This window comes from Balaenoptera ricei, chromosome 4 (assembly GCF_028023285.1).
Source record: "Balaenoptera ricei isolate mBalRic1 chromosome 4, mBalRic1.hap2, whole genome shotgun sequence".
NCBI lineage: Eukaryota > Metazoa > Chordata > Mammalia > Artiodactyla > Balaenopteridae > Balaenoptera > Balaenoptera ricei.
In genome coordinates this window covers 135,416,545-135,438,420 of record NC_082642.1, presented here as the reverse complement: position 1 = coordinate 135,438,420, position 21,876 = coordinate 135,416,545, and the positions used below count along the sequence as shown (strand labels likewise).

At 39.4% G+C, this 21,876-nt stretch overlaps 1 protein-coding gene across 2 annotated transcripts; it reads left to right on the top strand.

Moving 5' to 3' along the window:
• Window positions 1-1,359: 1,359 nt before the first annotated feature.
• On the top strand, window positions 1,360-21,161 carry BTG3 (BTG anti-proliferation factor 3). 2 transcript variants are annotated; one of them, XM_059922228.1, is made up of 5 exons: window positions 1,360-1,519; window positions 4,909-5,087; window positions 9,648-9,785; window positions 15,314-15,521; window positions 20,484-21,161. In XM_059922228.1, exons 2-5 carry the CDS (start codon window positions 4,915-4,917, stop codon window positions 20,721-20,723), a joined length of 759 nt encoding a protein of 252 aa, XP_059778211.1. In that variant the 5' UTR covers window positions 1,360-1,519; window positions 4,909-4,914; the 3' UTR covers window positions 20,724-21,161. The 2 variants fall into 2 exon arrangements, with proteins under 2 accessions (XP_059778211.1, XP_059778212.1); XM_059922229.1 differs by lacking the exon at window positions 9,648-9,785.
• Window positions 21,162-21,876: the final 715 nt, after the last annotated feature.

The following is a 21,876-nucleotide window of genomic DNA, read 5'->3' as shown; positions in this document are numbered from 1 at the left end:
GTGTGAATAGAAGTATCCTCCTTAAATTGACCAGTGAGTAGCTCTAGGTAGAACACTATACTTTTTTTTTTTTTTTAATACAAATAAAGTTTATTGTACTGGTTTGGGAACTGCATATTTTTTACTGCTAAAAGCATTAACGTTTTGAATTGCGAATAAGCTATACTCACCATCAGTAACACAAACTTAAAATATTCATAGAACTGGGCTGAAAACATGCTCCCAGGCGTAGCAGGCAGTGAAATATATGGTCAACGTATAACTTGAACACTCATTTCTTGAGTAATTTACAATATGTTTTGGCTAGAAACAGCGAAAGCTGGCTCTCTTTTAATTAAAAAACAGTAGAAATATCTTGTCTTTTTCTGGCCTGTTTAATGTATTAAAGTGCTTTCACAAAACTAATACCATGGCGCCAGTTCAATACAAAAGGTTGGAAAGATGTTCCTCTTTTTTTTCATAAAGTTAACGTACCTTTTCCACATTTGTATTTGTTCAAAGGTTAAGCTTTGTATCTGGAAGTCCTTGACTAGAAGTGGCTGGGAAATAGAAAGCTTGGACTCTGAAGGTTTCATTCAGCCAACATCCCTGGAGCCCCTCCTTTGTGCAAGACACTGTACTCAGTGCCAAGCTGGGACACAAGGGTCAACAGGAGGCAGTCCCTGCTCTGAGGGAGCCACCTGCCCGGCCAGGAAGGGGCCCAACTAGGACATCGAAACAAACTGAAATATCACAAGGCGGCTGCACAGCTGACGTGCCCGTAACTATCACAGCAAGGAAGAGCATCAGTCCACAAAAGCAAAGTCCGCCTTCCGTCTGATCTGTGTAGACCCCCACGCCCCCCAACCCGCCCCCGAAGCCCCAGGTCTAGAGAACTGGACCTCTACAGAGCAGGGTCTAGTATTCGCCCTCCCGGGCCGGAGGGTGTCAGGGCGCAGGGCGACAAGGAGCAACGAGAGGGGGAAGCAGAGGCCCAGGCAGCCGAGTGGAAGTGGCCCACGCGACCCCCGAAGACGCTGCAGCAGGTAGGGCGGGCTGGCGAGGGTCCGCTCGGCTCTCAGCGCCGTTCCTTCCCGAGGAGGGAAGCCCGCGGTGCTGCGGCCCTCGCCGTCTGACCCGAGGGTTCGCGGGCGCGTCGCAGGACTGAAGGCGCTTCGCGGCTCGCACAGCGAGGCCGGAGCCTTGGGGGCGGGACGTCGACGAAGCCCCGCCTCCGGCTCCTCCCCCCCCCAGGAGCGCGAGCCGGTCCCGCGCGGGGCCATCCCTTTCCCGGGTCATCGCCCCTCCCCTCTTCCGGGCCGCGAGCCCCCCGCGCGCCGCTTCAGAGCCGCGCTCGCTCGCTCGCGCGCGCCCGCCAGCCCGCCCTCTCAGCGCGCGCTCGGCCGCCCGACGACGCGGGAGCCGCACGCGCCAGACGAGGCTCGCCGCGCTCATTGCCGCCGAGCGCCGGCCCGCTGAGGCGGCGCCCTCGGTTCCCGGCCAGGAGGGAATCTGTGGCCCCAGAGCGGAGGCGGCGGCGGTGAGGAGACCGGGCCGGGAGGAGGCGGACATGGCGGGGCTGAGGGCTTCGGGAGGAGGGTGGTCCGGGCGCCTTTGCGGCCACGTCGAAGGCTCGCGGGCGGGCAGCGCGCGGGGGAACCAGGAGGAGTGCGGGGTCGAACCTGCTTGCATCGGCTCTGGCCCGGCGCGAAGGAAGGGCTGGGGACGGAGGGGGGCGGCCCGTGAGGGTTTCCGCGGGACCCTCAGCGGCATCGCGACGGAGGAGTCGCCGCCTCGAGGCTCCTGCCACGTTTTCACCGCGCGTTACCTTCTGCTCGCGGTGGGCGACAGCCCTGCGCCTTCCCACGCCCCCTCCCCCTCCGCGTCCGTGGGTTTTCTGGAGCCGGGGATCCGGCTCGCTGTCTGGGGGGGCGGGAGGGGGGTTGCGCCTGAGGGGAGCCCGGTTCTCGAACCCAGGGCTGCCGGAGGCTGGAGCCTGCCCGGGGGCTGCGGAGCCTGCGAGGCTGTTCGCGGGGGGAAGGGAAGGGGGCTCGGGGCGCTGCCCCCTTAACTCAGGAAGACCCGCGATTGCAGAAGTTGGACGCGCGGGCAGGCCGTTTTCCAGGAGTGGGTGGAGACGTTTGGTGCCTACTCACCCGGCGCTCTTCAAACCCAAGCGCGAGTGCCGAGCAGCAGGCTTGGATGGCTGACAAAGCCCAACTCCCGGCCCCGTGGGGATCCTGTCGCTCGGGGTCCAGAGCCCGCTTTGTGTCGCCGCGGAGGCTGGTCGAGGGCTCGTCACCCCCCGCGGCCGGGACCTCCCCCCGCCACCACCCCCCCTTCCTCAACCTTGGGAACGTCTGTCGGGAGAAATAACTTGTTTCTAGAAACGGCCGCGATGAAGCTTTTCGTTACAAGAGAGGGAAGAGTACAAAGTTATAAACTCCTGGAAGGCAGGACTGGGTTTTTTCCTTTGGGTTCTCTGCCCGCCGCCGTGAGCAGAGGAGCCTGTGGAACAAAGTAGAACTTGAGGAGCAGCCGCCTCGGTGACGACGTCCCTGGATGACGTCACCGTGCGATGTTTAAAATGGGAGCTTTTCGCTCCGAGTGTGGGTGGAGGGATTGCGGCGACTTACTCGAGACGCCTAGGGGTTTCTTGGCCCCGCTAGCTTCTGGTTTCTCTCTCCCTGACCTCGTAACTCTCCCCTCTAGGGGGTACCCTTTTGGTACTCCTAGGATACTGACCAGTGGAGGTGGGTTAAATTCTCAGCTCTTCCAGGCATCATTCCCTCAAACTGAAAAAAAAAACCAAAAGTAATTCCGTATGACTCGTCTTGTGTTACAACCCAAAGCAACCACTAAGTGGTCCTTTTCCTTCCTTTCTTCCTTTTATTTTTTGATATGAAACAGAGAAGAAAAAACAAAAGGAACACAAAACTCAGATACGTGGAACATAGTTGGCCAATTTAATGAATGAGGAGAATGAGCTAGTTAGGGATTGAGTACCTTTCTTGTTTTCTTTGGTGGGGTGGAGGCTAATGGAGTTCCATCAGCAAGTTTCATCCCAAACCATGTATTAAATTGCAGTGGGTTTTCTTTTCCATCATAACGTAGTGGAGTATAAATATAGCTTTATAAGTGGAAATGGCTGCCTTTTTTTCAGGAGGAGGCTGCACAGCAGTTGTGGAGGGCTGGGGTTGTGTGCAGCTGCCCATAGAAGGTAGACTTGGCATTCAGGGTTCCGGGAGGAAGGTTTGGGTGTCTTCCCGTCCAGCATCAGGGTGGCCATGGCTGCCAGCACACCTCTCAAATAACATATAGAATTTATTTCACACTGGGGTCCCTTGTTTGAATTTGCACAAGGAGGAAAGGAATCTTATGAAGACGGACTTTAAGAGCAAGTTTGAGAAAAGAAAAAGGAAGCTAACAGGATCAGCTTTATTTTTTAAATGTGAAAGAACACAAACTATAGGCTGGGTTGGTCAGTTTTTGCACTAAACCTAACAGGGGCTGTATGTCTTTAATAATTGGCTCTGCAAAGGTGATGTTGCTTAGTAAACGCAGCATCTGAATAACTCCAAGTTACTTAGAGCAGCCAAATGAATGAGCTCATCAAGCGAAGACAGAACATACATCGAAACAATCCCAGTACAAGGTTTTTGCCTTTATGGATTAATCAGTGATAAATCAGATCTGTCATTTAAAAAGAGTCCTTCTTGAGGCAGTTCCAATATGCAGCTGAATCTCTGATTATTTCTTTTAGATTTTCTGTGAATGACCCTGAATTTCCACTCTCTTAAATACGTTTTGATAGAGCTGGGTTTTTTGGTCATATTTTTTAGGTAAATATATCTCTGTTCTTGAAAGAATGCTTACAGAAGCTCGAGAATGGATTTTTTTTCTTTGTGTATAACAGCTTTATTGAAATATAATTCACATACTATATGATTCACACATTTAAAATGTACAGGTCTTTGGTTTTAGTACATTCACAGAGTTGTACAACCATCACCATAGTCAATTTTAGGACATTTTCATCACCTCAAAAGGAAATCTTATACTTACTCACTCACATCACTCCTTTCCCCCCATCCTCCTACCCCTAGGCCACTAATCTACTTTCTGTTTATATAGATTTGCTTATTCTGGACATTTCATATAATTGGTGTGATACAGTATTTGGTCTTTTGGCTTCTTTCCCTTAGCATAATGTATTCAAGTTTCATACATGTTGTAGCACATATCAGTATGTCATTTCTTTTTGTTGCCGAATAATATACCACACTTTATTTGTCCATTTATCAGTTGATCAACATTTAGTTTATTTCTACTTTTTAGTTATTATGAATAATGGTTCTGTGGACATTTGTGTACAAGTTTTTGTGTGAACATATGGTTTCATTTCTCTTGGGTATAGAGCTAGGAGTAGAATTGCTGGGTCATATGGTAGCCATATATCTGACCTTTTTAGGAACTGCCAAACTGTCTTCTGTAGTGGCTCTACAATACTGGATTTTAAAGTGGACTTTTTTATGTTTTAAAATACAAGTTATTTCATAGAACTTTAAACTTGAATTATTGTAGCTAAATATTGACACATTTAGTAAAAACTATATAGTGGTATCATTGTAATGCTTCTCTTTGAGTGATATCTCTGATTTTATTTTAGCTAACAGGAGCAATTTGGTGTGCTCTCTTTACTGAACGCCTTTACAAAGCTAGGCGATAAGACTCTTAAACAGTATTTTATAATAAGGTCTTTATGGCATAAATTAGTGACTGTTCCCTACTCCAGATATGAGCCAGTGAAACACAGGATAAAATTGGAAGGAGGAAGGGGTGCTGCTGTAAAGGAGGGATATTTTGCAGAGCTTTATCTTCAAGTTGTGATGTTTTGGTTTTTTGAGAAAAACTATTTTATCTTTGCAGGGAAAGATGAAGAACGAAATTGCTGCCGTAGTCTTCTTTTTCACAAGGCTAGTTCGAAAACATGATAAGTTGAAAAAAGAAGCAGTCGAGAGGTTTGCTGAGAAATTGACTCTAATACTTCAAGAAAAATATAAAAATCACTGGTATCCAGAAAAACCATCAAAAGGACAGGCCTACAGGTAAAGGAATAGCTTGGACAGTTAGATTGGACTAAAGGAAGAGGCTGATCAGCTCCTCAAATGAATGCCAGGAATGATGGGTGTGTCCAGGCCATGCCTTTCACAGTTTATCTGCAAAATACCCAACTCAGGAGCGTCTCAGTTTTATTTTTTCCTTATTCACTTTAAAATACAAGTATTTGTTGTTGGAGTCCCACTGCCTGGACTTGGGGGGCCAGTAGTATAGGCTCATGGGAGTTAGTCTTGTCTTGTGGTCATAGTGTGGTTCCTGAGTGTTTTTCTTTAAGTATCACAGGTAGTTGAGGGCTTTCCCAATTGTAGAGAACCCCTAAAACTATCACTTAAAAGGGGGCATGGTAAGGGTTGAGGGAAATGAGTTCCTTGTATCTAAAAGTAAATTGCATGTTATGTGTTAAAAGTTTTTTGGCAAATGAGAACTAAGATTATTAGACACCTAACATGTTCTTGACACAGGAATAATTTCATTTGTACTGTGCATAATTCGTTGTGGTAGAAGCCAGTGTAACCATTTTATGGATGAAGGTAACTTAACCTATGATTCACAACTGGTAAATATTAGCTCTGGGATTTGAATTCAGGTCTCACTGACCCTAAATTCTTATGAGCTTTCTGTATACCACAGTCCTACCACAGCCTTGTCTCTGAGAGTGAAGGCAATTCTCACTCGCAGCTATCTTTTGTACTGTGGTTTATAAGTTACATTTACAGTTTAAAGAAGAGCAGCCTCCTGTAAAACATGTCCTGGCATGCTCACTCTTTAGTATTTTTGTGACTACTTGGGAACCTGAGTTGAGAATATTCTGCTAAACTTCAGCTGTCAAACCGTGCCCCATTTGTGGATGTGACCAAAAAAATAAAAGTGGAACAGTTGTGACTATCATGAATACAGAAATTCTTTTATTTATGCATATTGCTGCCCCCAAAGATTCCTCCACAAATCAGCCCTTCACAGTAAAAAGAACTTCCTTTCAGTCGCTGAGCTCTTGAAAGTGTAAGACTGTTCACGGAGTGTGCAAGGGAGGTGAAAATATGATTTGTTTAATTCTCATTTGCTAAAAGCCAGGTGAGCATATGATCTGTTGAAAAGAAAAGAATCAAAGTAATTGATACATTTTCCTCTTCATTTCTATCCAAAGAGGTTTCCTAGTATATTGGAAAATGTGGTGAGTGAAAGTAGAAATGTGGATGTTCTATATAAAGCACTCAAGTTACTGTTTTTTATCCTCTCATTTGATTCTCTTAATTTTTTTCTGCACATCTTCATTTCTGATAGAGTGAACAGCTTTTGTGAATTAGAGCTGTTCAAGCTTTTTACACTGATGTAATTGATATTGGACTAAGGCTTTTGGAAGTGCCAAGCCACCGTACTATTACTGAAAAAGGAGACACTAACAAGTAAATGCTTAAAGGTCAGACAGTGTATAATTTTATTTCCATTAATTCTAAAAACTTGAGGAAAAAAGTTAGCCACAGGATTAAATTGGCACATAATCAGAAGTATCATTATTGAGTCATTTTGAAGCCGTCTTTGAAGTAGAAAACTATTAGAGTTAATTGTGGGTCGTTTCTTTTATAAAAATGAATAGACTATAGGATTAACCAGAATTAGTAGACTCTTCAATCCGTAAAGTTCTTTTTCTTCTAAAGTTTTTATAAATTAGTATGTTTCTCTGCAGGGGGGTATGTTTCTCTTATACAAATAAGAGCAATTTGGTAACATTATCAAGATCTATAAAAATATTCACAGTCTTTGAAAAGTAAATCTCCTAAAATCTATTCTAGAAGCATAATCAGAAATGCAGACAAATATGTATGCATATGGATATTTCTTACACTTTATAATTGCAAAAAAATTGGAAAGCACTACACTGTCAACATTAAGTAAACAATGGACTATTTTTATGCAGCTCTGAAAATCTTGTTTTTGAAGAGTGGTTAATGGGTAAATAGTCACAGTATCTAGAGTGAAAAAAATAGCATAAAAATATGTAAGGTATGCAAATTTTGTTGAAGCGAGTCTCTATTTAAGCATCTATATTTACATATATTTTTTTAAGCTTAGAGCCTACATCTCCCTCATTGTAGATTAAAAAAAACAAACACATACATCTAAGATCTACCTTACCCTTAATTGCTTTTGATCCTGGTGCACGTGGGACTTTTGAGTCAACCTACACAACATTAGAATCTGTAACATAGGACCATCTTCTAGAAAGGAATAAAGAGTATCTTACGTGGTTTAAAATATTTTTTTTTTACTCTGAATTTGCTAAATTGTTAATGGTGATGTTACGATAAGTACAGGCATAATAGGGTTGTTTAATAAAGTGAACGTTGGCATCTGGTCTGGATCTGAACTCTGGATTCATTACTTTCTAGCTGTGTAATTTTGGGCAAGTTACTCAAACTCTCTCTGCCTCCTTTCTTTTTTATAGTGGAGAAAATAGTATCTAACTCACAGCATCATTGTGAAAATTTAAAAAGTTAACATAGGCATACCTTATTTTATTGTGCTTTGCTTTATTGCGCATCACAGACATTGCGTTTTTTATAAACTGAAGGTTTGTGCAACTGCATTGAGCAAGGCTGTCAGTGCCAGTTTTCCAACAGCATTTGCTCACTTTGTGTCTCTGTGTCACATTTTGGTAATTCTTACAGTATTTCAAACTTTTTCATTATTATATTTGTTTTGGTGATCTGTGATCAGTGATCTTTGGTGTTACTGTTACAAAGACTTGCTGAAGGCTCAGGTGGTTACCATTTTTTAGCAATAAAGTAGTTTTTAATTAAGCTATGTACATTTTTTTTAAGACATAATGCTATTGCACACTTAATAGACTACAGTGTACTGTAATACAACTTTTATATATACTGGGAAACCAACAATTTGTGTGACTACCTTTATTGAGATACTCGCTTTATTGCTGTGGTCTGGAACCAAACCTGCAGTGTCTGAGGTATGCCTGTACATGCAGAGCATTTAGAAAACTCTCCATTGCATGATAAACCTTCAAAAAGAGTTATTATTATTATTATTATTATTATTATTATTTAGAAATATGTATTAGCTGTTACCTAATGAGAACTTTTTCCACTGTTTTTTATGAAAATTGAAATTAACTAATAATTAAACTTTAAAAAAATTTAAATAGTACCTTATTCTGTTGATGTTACAGTATTGTATTTAGTAATATAATCAGTATTTGTCAATTAACTTATATTTTCCATATTTTTGGAGTCTGAAGAAGAAGTAAAATGATTTAATCTAAATTCACCCAATAATACTAGTACTCAGGACTTGTACTAAAACCTGGGTTCTATTATTGATTTCTTAGTTGTAGGCAGTAAATACTTTCATTGTAGCTAACGTTTCTCTATGTAAGCAGAATACTTATTTTAACAGGTATTTTTGCATTCATACTGAGAGCCATCTTTGAGCATTCTGTTAGTAGCTGTGAATGGTATTTCTTAGGTTAGAAAAAATGGAACAGATGGGAATTCCCTGGCAGTCCAGTGGTTAGGACTCTGTGCTTTCACTGCTGTGGGCATGGGTTAGATCCCTGGTTGGGGAACTAAGATCCCTGCAAGCCATGTGGCGCGACCAAAAAAAAAAGGAACAGTCTTTAGTGGTTTAGAATTTTTTTCTCTTTTTCGATAACTTAAAAAAAAAAGAAAACTCGAGTAACAGGTTAAGTGAAATAAGCCAATAACATTTTTGGATTATTATTTTTTTTTAATTAATTTATTTGGCTGCATTGGGTCTTAGTTGTGGCATGCAGGATCTTCATTGTGGCATGCGGGATCTTCTGTTGCGGTGCGCGGGCTTCTCTCTCATAGTGGCATGCGGGCTCCAGAGTGCGCGGGCTCAGTAGTTGCGGTGTGGGGCTTAGTTGCCCGACCAGGGATCAAACCCGCGTCCCCTGCATTGGAAGACGGATTCTTAACCACTGAACCACCAGGGAAGTCCCTGGATTATATTTTAATCTTAAGTACATGGTATGAATGGTTCTGTGTCCTTGACTGATTCGGTATTTAGAGAACAATTATAGGTAAGGCAAAGGATACCCTTCTTAAGCAAGGTAACAACAGATCAAAACTTGTCACAAGAATTTCCAAATATTATTTGAACCATTGGTTGAGGTCTTTTGTGAGTTGGAGATTTTGTTATATAGGAATTTGGCCTATTAAAACTTTTACATTCAAAGCTCTAAGTAATTTCATGCAACTTTTGTACTGCTTGCTCATTTAATGTATGTGTGAGATTGAGTAGTTTCTGTGTGAAATGAAGTAGAGCCAGTTCTAGTGATTTCCCTGTGCTCACACAGACTCTTCTTTCCACCAGGCTGGGTAGTCTTGATGATGCTGCTGCCTCTTTGCCTGTAGTTCAGATTTATTATCTATTTAGGATAGATATTCCTGGGTTCTTTGCCAGGGTTCATTTTACTTTTTTAAATTCATGTTGGTAAATACCAATAGATATAACAAAGTTTCTGATTTATATTTATTTAAAGCTATTAACATTACTCCACTTTGTTGTAGATGCATTCGTGTCAATAAGTTTCAGAGAGTTGATCCTGATGTCCTGAAAGCCTGTGAGAACAGCTGCATTTTGTACAGTGACCTGGGCTTGCCAAAGGAACTCACTCTATGGGTGGACCCATGTGAGGTGTGCTGTCGGTGAGTTCTTGAGTTTGGCGGCTGAACTGATTACCATGCTGGAACTGATTTTTTGAAATTCTCTCAGGTACTGCCTACGCATGTATTTTTATAGCCAGGAGCTGGTTGTTTGGCTTTCTCAGCTGTGAATTTTGTAAACTATTCTTCTTGGAGGTGATAGTGAAAGACTGGTTACATTCCTGTTTTACAGCTAAGGAAACTCAAAAACTGATAGAGCAGGGGTTTTTTTTAGAGCTTTACCAAGAACTCTATTGTAGAATTTAGACACCTAGACTCCCTATAGGTCAATTATATCTTCTTTCATTGGTGGTGCCCTTGTCTTTCCCCTCTTCAAATTAGGAAAGACACTAATCCCAAATAATACTGGATATTAACTTTTGGTTGATTTCTGTTTGTTTGTTTCTACTCTTGCCTCCCTCCCCCTTTTTGGTTTTTAAGTGGCTGAGTGATATTTTCATGGTTTTATTTTCATAATGGAAATTATTTCTTGTCTCCTAAATGAGCAGAATTGTAAAAGGTGAGTGTTAGGTATGAAATCTAATTGAACTTCATTCATTCTAAAAATACTCATTGTGGGCTTCCCTGGTGGCGCAGTGGTTAAGAATCGGCCTGCCAAGGCAGGGGACACGGGTTTGAGCCCTGGTCCAGGAAGATCCCACATGCCGCGGAGCAACCAAGCCCGTGCGCCACAACTACTGAGCCTGCACTCTAGAGCCCGCGAGCCACAACTACTGAGCCCAAGTGCTGCAACTACTGAAGCCCGCGTGCCTAGAGCCCATGCTCTGCAACAAGAGAAGCCCGCAGACCACAACGAAGAGCAGCCCCTGCTCCCTGCAACTAGAGAAAGTCCATGCGCAGCAACAAAGACCCAACAGCCATAAATGATAAATAGATAAATAAATAAATTAAATTAAATAAAAATACTCATTTTGGACCAGACATTCTTAGTTGTGGGGTTTTTAAAAAATGAAAGTGACATTCTTCTTTCAGGTAGTTCAGAGTGTAATAAGGGAGAAGAAAGAATAAGCAGATTACAACAGAGTGTGATTTGTGCTATAATAGAAGTATGTACAAAATGCAGTAGTTGGTGGCACAAAGGAGAAAGTTACTGCCTCAGGAAAGACTATAGTCAGCCCTTGGTATTGGTGAGGGATTAGTTCCAGAACATGCCCCTGCCCCGGCCACATGCACACACACACACACAGGCAGAGGCAATATCCTCGGATGCTCAAGTCCCTTATATAAAATAGTGTAGTATTTGCATATAACCTATGCATAACCTCCCATATACTTTAAATCATTTCTAGATTTCTTATAATACCTAATGCAATGTAAATGCTGTGTAAATAGTTGTAAGTGCAATGTAAATGCCATGTAAATAGTTGCTTGAATTGAAAAAAATTCAAGTTTTGCTTTTAGGAACTTTCTGGATTTTTTTTCCCCAAATGTTTTTGGTCTGTGGTTGGTTGAATGCATGGATGCAGAACCCATGGATATGGAGGGCTGACTGTAGAGTAGGTGATACTTGAGCTGAGTGGGGAAGGATGAGTTGCAGTTGACTAGATGACAAGGTTGGAAGGACATTTCCAGGCAGGAGGAACAGGATGAATAGATGCATGGAACCCCTGTGAGTGATTTCCTACAGCTGTTCCTTTAGGGTTTTCTCTTTGGTTTAGAGGTACAATTCACCCATTGATTATAGTAGAGGTGCTTTTTGATGCAACCCTAATATGTTCCAAAGGTGGTCATAGCCTATGACCTGATCTCCAGCAATGAAAGTGGTGGTGAAGACATGTTGGAAAAAATGAGTGGTAATCCTGCAACAATTTTCTGGACCACCCTGGAGCTGCTTGATATAAGCTGGTGGCTTATATAAGCTTATTGCTTTGGGAAACCGGGTGTAGGTAGTAGATTCTCCAATACTTATTTCTCAGAAAAAGGAAGAGCAAGATACCTCAATTTTTGGTCTAAGAAGGTCAAACATTTTTACAGTCTGGGACTAATTAAGCACTTACCATAGGCCAGGATCAGACTTTGTTTTGTAGACTTGGTCCACTGAATCCCTGCAGAAGACCTCATTATACAAGAAATAGCTATCACAAAGTTATTATATTGAAATGTTTACTTTTTATGAGGCCCACACTGTGATCATGATTTACTCTTACTTAACACACAGTTCTTTTAAGTTAGTTGTGTAGTTTTTCAGCCCATAAAAAATTACGTGGCATTTGAAAGGGGATTGTTCCTAGTACAGTTGGCCTTCTGTATCTGAGGGTTCCACATCCATGCATTCAACCAACTTTAGTTCAAAAATATTTGAGGGGGGGAAAAAAAGTTACAAAAAGCAAAACTTGAATGTGCCATACCATGCAACTATTTATATAACAGTTACATTGTATTAGATATGATAAGTAATCTAGAGATGATTTAAAGTGTATGGGAGGGTGTGCATAGGTTGTATGCAAATACCATGCCATTTTATTTAAGGTACTTGGGCATCCACAGATTTTGGCATTGGGGGGAGGCAGGGATGGTCCTGGAACCGATCCCCCAGGATACTGTTGTCATAAAGCTACAAACAAAAGTAATAGTCTGACATAGAGGCAGGAACAAAAAAGCAAAAGAGTTGACCCAAATGTATTATCACACCATCAAATAATGAATACTTAATACAATGATCTTAAATCATTAGGGAAAAGTTTCCATATCCAAGGATGTTTAAGAAGTTGGCTAATTATATAAACATTTTGGACATATTTATTTGAAATGCTTAAACTACATCTTGGCACCTGAAGATAAAAGCTTTAGTTACATGGACATTCTACTTAAGTGGATACTTCATTTCTTGATGATGCCAGATAATAAAAAATTACTGTGCTTTAATCTTGTTAACGTAAGAAAATCTTTGCATTCAGTAGCCTTCTAATTCTTTTATATATGATCAAAATTTTGCCCCAAATTGGCTATGATGTGAGGTTTTTCACAGTTAATAGAAATTATTGATATCTTCAGAATATGAGTGCTCATTCAGTGATGATAGAAATCCCAGAAAGAAAGACCTGTTAGTGACTGGGTAGAGGTGATTGCTATAAATTAATAGAGGAGACTGAGATATTAGTGCCTTTGGACCAAAACTGGAAATATTCTGAAAATTAAAGCTGATATAGCAGTTATATAATTGAATAAATATTTGAGTCATTAAAAATAATAACTCATTGGTATACTAAAGACTAAGGTTATGAAAAAAAATTGAAATGCACTCAAAGAGAACATTCTTCATAGAGTTATTCCATCAGGATAAATATTGGAAGAGTGCAAAGTGTTATATAGTTAGAAATATTTCACTGAGTGAAATATTTGAGAAGATACTGAATAGACAACAGATCCTATAAGGAGAAGGCCTGCAAATAGCTGGCAGCTTTATTATCTACTCAATATTCTACACTTCATTTTTTGTTTGTTTGTAATTTCGATAATCCTTTCTTTTCCTGATAAAGAGCAATAGATACTATTGATTTGTTTCAAATTAACTCAGTAGGCCTGAATGTTTTAGCAGTGTGTCATTGAAAATTGGAAAATTTAAAAGTTGTCCATTATGAATTCTGAGGAATTAACTGCACATTCTAATGTTACAGTAATATAGTAAGCAGCTTCACTTACCCTGAAGAGAGCCCTCATAGCAAAATACTACCACGGGAAAATTGTAGAACCTAACTGAGCTTGAGTGTCGAAGAAACCTGAGTTAATAAAGCTGATCCTTCAATCATTAGATGTCTGCCCTTGGATTAGGTTTCTGTTTCTACAGAGGCAGGGATTTTTCTCAAATTTCTTGCCTTTCTGTTTTGCTTGAATTTTGACTACTCCATTAATGGGCAATACTGAAGGTAGGCCTAAGCCCATTATTAATACTGCTGGCATTAATATATGAATTAACCTTTGATTGTATTGAAATTTGTTGCATCTTTAAACCTGGAAAGGACCAAGGGGTAGATTTCCACTGCTACAACCCAACGCTAAGTAATCTTGAAATTATACTTCATGAATTCTGTGTTGTGAAGATCCCTTCCCACTGTTCAGGCATCTTCTGCTAAGAAGAATCACCAGCTGAAGACTAACCACTATCCAGCTATCTTCAGCTTCCTCATTCTGCAGATAGGAAACTAAGGCCTGGGAGAGATTAAATAACTTGCACCTGGTAACAGAGCTAGTTAATGACAGAACAGAACCAGAAACATGTCTAGTGCTCTTTCCACCATCCTGCAGTAACTCCTTTTATGAGAGAGACTGAAAAAGAATAGAAAAGGAAATTATGTACCATATTTAGATTGCATTTATGGCCCCATCTAGCCTATGAGGTCGGAAGATAGCACAGTTGAAAGAAATAGAACTCACCTGTGAGACTACTTGATTGCCATTTAAACTTTCAAAGGCTTTGTTGCAGTTAGGCCTTTTACTTAATTGTAGATATCATCCTGATTCAGAAATAATTTGAGACAAGAATTATCATGAATGAAATTAACTGACATCATAGTCAATTAACCCTATTTTCTGTTGATGTTTTTATATTTTTTAAGCTTAGAATCACTTTGTTTAACTTTAATTACATGCTGTGTAAGACTGCTTAACAATTCATTTCCTTTGTCCTAACACTTCCTAGAAATTGTTTCATAGTGTTTATGTTGTGCAATCTATGTGAATGGATTTGTGGGTTTCTCCTCTGTCCTCTCAATGAAAACTCCTAGTTTTACTGTGTGTTGTGCTATTTTTCCTCATTGCAGAATTTATTTTCCTTTTTTCTAGTACCCAACAGCCAAAGTTACATGTTCTGACAATTATTTTTCTTAGATCAAAGCTTTAAAAATGTTTTGGAAGGATAACGTTTGCTTAATTTAAAAAAATTAAGATGAGGGGTAAGCATTTATCATAGGAATCTCTATGAAATCAGCAGTATAATTCAAGCAAAATCCTTTTATTTTCCTCAACAGTAGTTTTTTTTTTCCCTTTAACTTAACAGTTGCCTCAGTTCTCATTTTTGTCAGTGTGGATATAAGAAACACAGGCCTCTTTTTTATTTAATCGTGGTAAAAGTAAATCCCACAGGAGATGTCTGGTTGATTTTTGACTTGAATTACTAGGATCTACGTTATAAGGGTCAGTTAAAAATTTGTTAGAAAGTTCTGTATGGCCAGTTTCAATGGTACATACAAAAATGTAATCAAAACAGTGAGTTTCTCTTTGATATCGTAAACAACTATTTTTGTCAGGAGTCAGTAGAAAAGAAAATTGGAAAAGAGAATGAGGTCACTTTGTATTTGTACTTTAATAGACTAGAAGTAGAAAATTGTGGCCTGCCTGTTGGCATGAAGCTTCGTTAGGATACTATAGATGTAGAATCAAGTTCTGGGAGGGTTCCTTCTTTGCCTGGGACTGATGGCATGTCCAGACCTGTTCAATTGTTTTTATGGACATTTCTTGCTTTGTTGATGTGACTTCAAGGTGTGTAAGTTTTTTGGTTTTTTTATTCTTAGGTATGGAGAGAAAAACAATGCATTCATTGTTGCCAGCTTTGAAAATGAGGAAGAGAACAAGGATGAGATTTCCAAGAAAGTGACCAGGGCCCTTGATAAGGTTACCTCTGATTATCATTCAGGGTCCTCTTCTTCAGATGAAGAAACAAGTAAGGAAGTAGAAGTGAAACCCAATTCAGTGGCTGCGACCCCCAGCCCCGTGTACCAGGTAACCATGAAGTGGCTCCATATTGAAGGTCATGAGCAAGGCTTGCAAGGGCATTCTAGGTAGTCCTGCTTATATTGCCCAAAGTTTCTGAGCTGAAATTCTGGATCACGGTTCTTGCCTTCCCACGCTAAGGGGAAGCTGCTTCCTCTGAGATGAAATAGGCATCCTGAGTCATTTTATCAAAGGTCTGCTTTACTAAATAAGTGGGATGAATACATTGTAAAAACAATAGAAAAAATCATGGTGCTAAAACATTCCTAATGTTTTAAAAATCCTTATTGCATTCAAAAATAGCCACTCATTTTTTTGCAGCCTTTAACACTTCCAATTTGTACCTAACTTTCATGTTCTTTCCCTTTCTATGATTAAAGAGAAACCTCACTAAATTATTCTTTAGTTTTTCACTCAAGCCAAAACAATCTTTCTTTGCTTTAACATTTAAAGAGTCATATAGCTACTAATACAAAAATTTAAAGAAGTCCTTTGAGTTGAGCCTTATTCTGTACGTGTAGTTTTTCTAATTTTGAGTATATTTTTAAATATACCTATTTTTATTAATTTGGCCTTAATTAGACATAATTAAACATACCAGGTTTCTGGTAGGGTTTGATTTGGGCTAAAATGAGAATTTAGACCTTAATGAGTAAGAAATCAGTGTATCATGAGTATGAGAAAGTGAACCTTTAAATCCAGGATACATTTATATAATGAACATCCTTTCAGTATAACTTAATTTTTGAGTTCTTAATTTTTTTTTTAATTGTTGAATTATCCTTCCTAGGCTTGAAAGGAAGATTAGTTCTGAAGATTATCACATTCTTAGCGGTATATGTGTATGTGTCTATTATAACATACACACCTGCTTTAAAAAAAATACAAACCAAAACAAAAACTTGAAACAGTATGAAAGAGTATAGGGGCTTCCCTGGTAGCGCAGTGGTTAAGAATCCACCTGCCAATGCAGAGGACACGGGGTTGAGCCCTGGTCCAGGAAGATCCCACGTGCCGTGGAGCAGCTAAGCCCATGTGCCACAACTACTGAGCCTGCACTCTAGAGCCCACAAGCCACAGCTACTGAGCCCACGTGCCACAACTACTGAAGCCTGCGCACCTAGAGCCCATGCTCCGCAGCAAGAGAAGCCACCACAATGACAAGCCCGTGCACCACAATGAGAGTAGCCCTCACTCACCGCAACTAGAGAAAGCCCACACAGCAACAAAGACCCAACACAGCCATAAATTAATTAATTAATTAATTAATTTTTAAAAAATAGTATAATAGTGACACGTCCTCCTCTTCCCACAATGACCAGTCTTGTGCCCTTGTATGGAGGTTTTCATTACCAGTTATTTTGTATTCTTCCCAAGAGATTCCCTATATACATAAGTAAACATAATATTTGTAATTCAGGGATCATTTTTAAGACCATTGCCATAAATATTTTGGACATTTTTTTCCTCTGTATGATGTATTACATACTACAGATTACCATTGTTAAATTGCCTGGAATTCATTCAGATGTGCGCTAATTTTACCTCAAGAATTTTATTTGTTACGGAGCAAAGTAAGAATGTAAATTCCAAATTGAACTGATTGCTGCTAATTTTTTCAAGTAAATTGACCTTTAATTTTTAGATTTTCTTTTAAAATTAAATTGTATTTGTTTTCCTATATGTTGAAAGACTATTAGGATAAAATTATAACAGAAAGGCATAGAAATTGAACTGTCCTTTATGTGCTTTTAAAATAAAACATTTCTCCTTGACATTGTAATCACAAAACATTTCATGAATGAGAAGCATAGCTCTTAAAATCATTGTGTAGAAAGCTGGTGCAGATGGTCCACTTTAATGTTTTTTAACCTATCCATTTTTCCATCTTGAACCTGGCATTACCAAGAGCCTTAAAAAAGAGGTTATCAAAGTATGGGCAAAATAATTCTGAGCTTGGGGTCTTTGTTCTCTGAGGGGGGTCTGTGTTTTCTGAAAGGAACCTCCAGAGATAAGTCTCTACTAATTAAGAATGAAGATTATGTTATTTATTTCTCCCCAAATTGATCTATAGTTTCAACTTGCTATCAATCAAAATCCCAAAATGCTTTTTCTAGATAAAATTTAAAGAAAGGAGAATCAAGTCATAGATCTCACACTAATATTAAGTCATTATGTTTATCAAGATAGTGTGATAATGATTTAAAGATATATAAATATATTATTGTAACAGAGAGTCCAGAAGTAGACCCATGTATGTACAATTTTGTTTTTGTTTTTTTTTAAATAAAAGTGCCGAAGCAATTCAGTAGGGAAAGTCTACAAGAACTAGTACTGGAACAATTGGATAATCTATATATTAAAAAAAAAAAAAGTGAACCTAACTGCTACCTGATACCATACATTAGAAAACTAATTTGAGGGACTTCCCTGGTGGCGCGGTGGTTAAGAATCCACCTGCCAATGCAGGGGACACGGGTTCAATCCTTGGTCTGGGAAGATCCCACATGCTGTGGAACCACTAAGTCCATGTGCCACAACTACTGAGCCTTTGCTCTAGAGCCCGCAAGCCACAGCTACTGAAGCCCTTGTGCCCAGATCCTGTGCTCTGCAACAAGAGAAGCCACCGCAATGAGAAGCCCGCGCACCACAACAAAGAGTAGCCCCTGCTCGCTGCAACTAGAGAAAGCCCACGCGCAGCAACAAAGATGCAACGCAGCCAAATAATAAATAAAAATAAATAAATAAAAAGAAACCATTAAGAAAACGAATGGGCAAAAGCATAGACTGGGACAAAATATTCTCAATACATATATTTGTCAAAGGACTTGTTTCCAGAATATACTTTAAAAGTCACTCCTATAAATCACTAATAATAATCACACATGATCCAATTAAAAACAGTGGGCAAAAGATGAGAATAAACACTGTACAAAAGAAGTTATATAAATGACCAGTAAGCAAATGAAAAAGGTGCTCAACCTTATTTGTCATCAGGAAAATTCAAATTTAAACCACAGTGAAACACTACTTCCAGAATGGCTAAAATTAAAACGTCTGACAATACCAAATGTTGGCAAGGATGTGAAGCAGCTGGATTCATAAACTGTTGATAGGAGTGTAAAATGGTATAACCACTTTGGAAAACTGGCGTTTACAAAGTTAAATATGCATCTGCCCTATAACCCAACAGTTCCACTCCTAAGTATTTAACAAGAGAAATGAAAAAAACAAATATCTACAAAGCCTCATATCAGAATGTTTATAACAGCTTTTTTCATGATTGTTTAAAAAAAAAAAAAAAAAAGGAAAACCACCCAAATACCCATTAACAAGTGAATGGGAGGAAATTGTGTATTCATTCACCCAGTAGGATAATAGCAATAAAACAGAAAAACCTAATAATAGACACAATACGGAAGGACCTAAAAAACATCTGACTGAGCAAAAGAATTTTGCCAGGGAATTCCCTGGCAGTCCAGTGATTAGGACTCCCCTATTCCACTGCGGAGGGTGCGGGTTTGATCCCTGATTGGGGAACTAAGATCCCACAAGCCAGGCGGTGTGGCCCAAAAAAAAAAAAATTGCCAGATACAAAAGAATACATGCCACATGATTCCATTTATATGAAGTTCACAAACAGGGAAAACTCAGTCTGGTGATAAAAATCAGAACAGTGGTTGCCTGTGGGATTGTGTCTGCTTTCTGACAAGTTTTAAAAGCTTATCAACACCCCAATGTAGAAAGAAATGAAAACATTCCATTTTGCTACTGGTTTGTAGTATAGGTCAATTATTAGTTTGAACTCTAAATTCTTTATTTCCCCATTATTGTAGATAACCAAGAATTAACTGTGCTAAGGTTATTCACTGTTGCATTGTTTTGTTTGCTTTTGTGCATTGTTTTTTTGATATTAAAAGACTGAAAGCAGCCTAAATGTACTATCAACAAGACACCAGTTAATTTAGTTATGGCATAGTCATTGCATTACTGTCTAGCTGTAAAATGACAAAAAAAGTCGTTATGTGCTTAGATGAATGTCTCTGAGATGTATTTATCAAGTGCAAAAAGCAGAATACAGAATTTTGTGAGTTTTTATAAATGTGTATATAGCTGTATACACAAGTATATTCATAGAATATCTCTAAAGATAATCAAACAATTGATTACTGTCAGTTGCCTCTGAGAGGGTAGCTGGTAATCACATAAAGAAGAGAGACTTTTTTCCACTGTGTACAATTTTGTACCTTTTGAATTTTCTATCATGAATGCAGTGCTGTTATACAGAATATAAATTTTTAAACGCCTATGCTAGGAAGAGCAGATTAGAAATCAGAGAACTCTGAAACTCATAGTCACAGGGTGTGGCATTCTGAGCAGAGAGGTCTGAAACTGCTGATAACATTTTGAATGATGTGAACTTGATGTCCCACTTGACTTATGGGATAATCTAAGACTGTTTTCCAAAATGCTAAACTGGCTACATTAGAATCACCGGCAGTGTCATCAAAATACTTGGCCTTTCTTCCTAAAGTTTTGTTAATATTGTTCAGTAGACCAGGGCTGGGGCATGAACATTTTGTGTTTAAAAGCTTCTTAGGTGACTCTTTAGCCAGCTGTGGAAACCAGTGGTCTAAAACATGATGTGTCCTTACAAGCTTCTATTCATTCCGTGTTTTCATCTTCTTTGGTTGAAATAGCCAGAAAATATCCGGTTGCTTTAGAGTGCTGTGTTTGAGGTTATTCATTTTCACTCATTTAGTAAAAAAATGCTGATTGATCACCTGTTATATTTGAGGTTTTTAACATATTTAGACTTGATTGTAGGAATGTGCCTTAGACCTACTCTTAGGGTTGTGGGTGAGTGATTTTGTTTTTCTTTAATGAGTAATCTGGAAGGTCACCTACTTTTTATATAACACATGACTAATTTTTTCTTTTTATTAACTTACTGTTTTCTCTTCTTTACAGATTTCAGAGCTGATATTCCCGCCTCTTCCAATGTGGCACCCTTTACCCAGAAAAAAACCAGGAATGTACCGAGGGAATGGTCATCAAAGTCACTACCCTCCTCCTGTTCCATTTGGTTATCCAAATCAGGGAAGGAAGAATAAACCATATCGCCCAATTCCAGTAACATGGGTACCTCCTCCTGGAATGCATTGTGACCGGAATCACTGGATTAATCCTCACATGTTAGCACCTCACTAGCTGCTTTGATTCTTTTGGTGTCATGTTGAGAGAAGGTAGAATAAGCCTGACTGCATATTAAAAGTTCATACTCAAAGTAGTAAAGTTAGATGGGCTAAACCATCAAACTTATTTTTATAGAGAAGTTATTGAGAATAATCTTTCTTAAAAAATATATATGCACTTTAGATATATTGATATAGTTTGAGAAACTTTATTAAAGTTAGTCAAGTGCCTGAGTTTTTAATATTGGACTTGAGTATTTATATATTGTGCATCAACTCTGTTGGATATGAGAACACTGTAGGAGTGGACGATCTGTTCTAGCACCTTTGAGCATTTACTTTATGGAGAGTATGTAAGTTATTTATACACAAGGAAATCTATTTTATGTCGTTGTTTAGAAGAATTGCGTGAAATCATGTAGTTCCAAATAAAAAGTAGTTTGAGGCATGACAATGTGTGCTTCTGTTCTGTGCATAAAAAGGGAGAAAGAGGGCTTCCCTGGTGGCGCAGTGGTTAAGAATCTGCCTGCCAATGCAGGGGACACGGGTTCGAGCCCTGGTCTGGGAAGATCCCACATGCCGCGGAGCAACTAAGCCCGTGAGCCACAACTACTGAGCCTGCACGTCTGGAGCCTGTGCTCTGCAACAAGAGAGGCCGCGACAGTGAGAGGCCCGCGCACCGCGATGAAGAGTGGCCCCCGCTCGCCGCAACTGGAGAAAGCCCTCGCACAGAAACGAAGACCCAACACAGCCAAAAATAAATATAAATTAATTAATTAATTAAAGAAACGTTTAAAAAATAAAAATAAAAAAAAAAAGGGAGAAAGAGCAAAGGGGGTATCTCACTTCCATGTGTTTAATTAAATATTTAGCAAAGAAAAAAAAACAATGTAACAATTTTAACTTTTCTTTAAAAAATTAACTTTTTATTAACCATACCTTTCCCAAAGGCTATAGTATCAAAAGATTCATATAAAACATCTAAAGTTTGTTAGTAGTAGATAATTGAAAATATAAATATAATGAAATATCTTTCAACCATTAGAGTCACTATACGTAGGATTTTCCTAACCAAGAATTTGGCCTGTACAAATTTTGATATGACATCTGACTTATACGCCTAGTGCCATGGCATAAAGCAGAAATGTTCTTATAGCTACGCTAATCTC

Coding starts and splice junctions, on each gene's coding strand:
- BTG3 (XM_059922228.1), top strand. CDS start 4,915: ATGAAGAACGAAATTGCTGCCGTAGTCTTCTTTTTCACAAGGCTAGTT. Junction 5,088..9,647: donor TCAAAAGGACAGGCCTACAG/GTAAAGGAATAG, acceptor ACTTTGTTGTAG/ATGCATTCGTGTCAATAAGT. Junction 9,786..15,313: donor CCATGTGAGGTGTGCTGTCG/GTGAGTTCTTGA, acceptor TTTTATTCTTAG/GTATGGAGAGAAAAACAATG.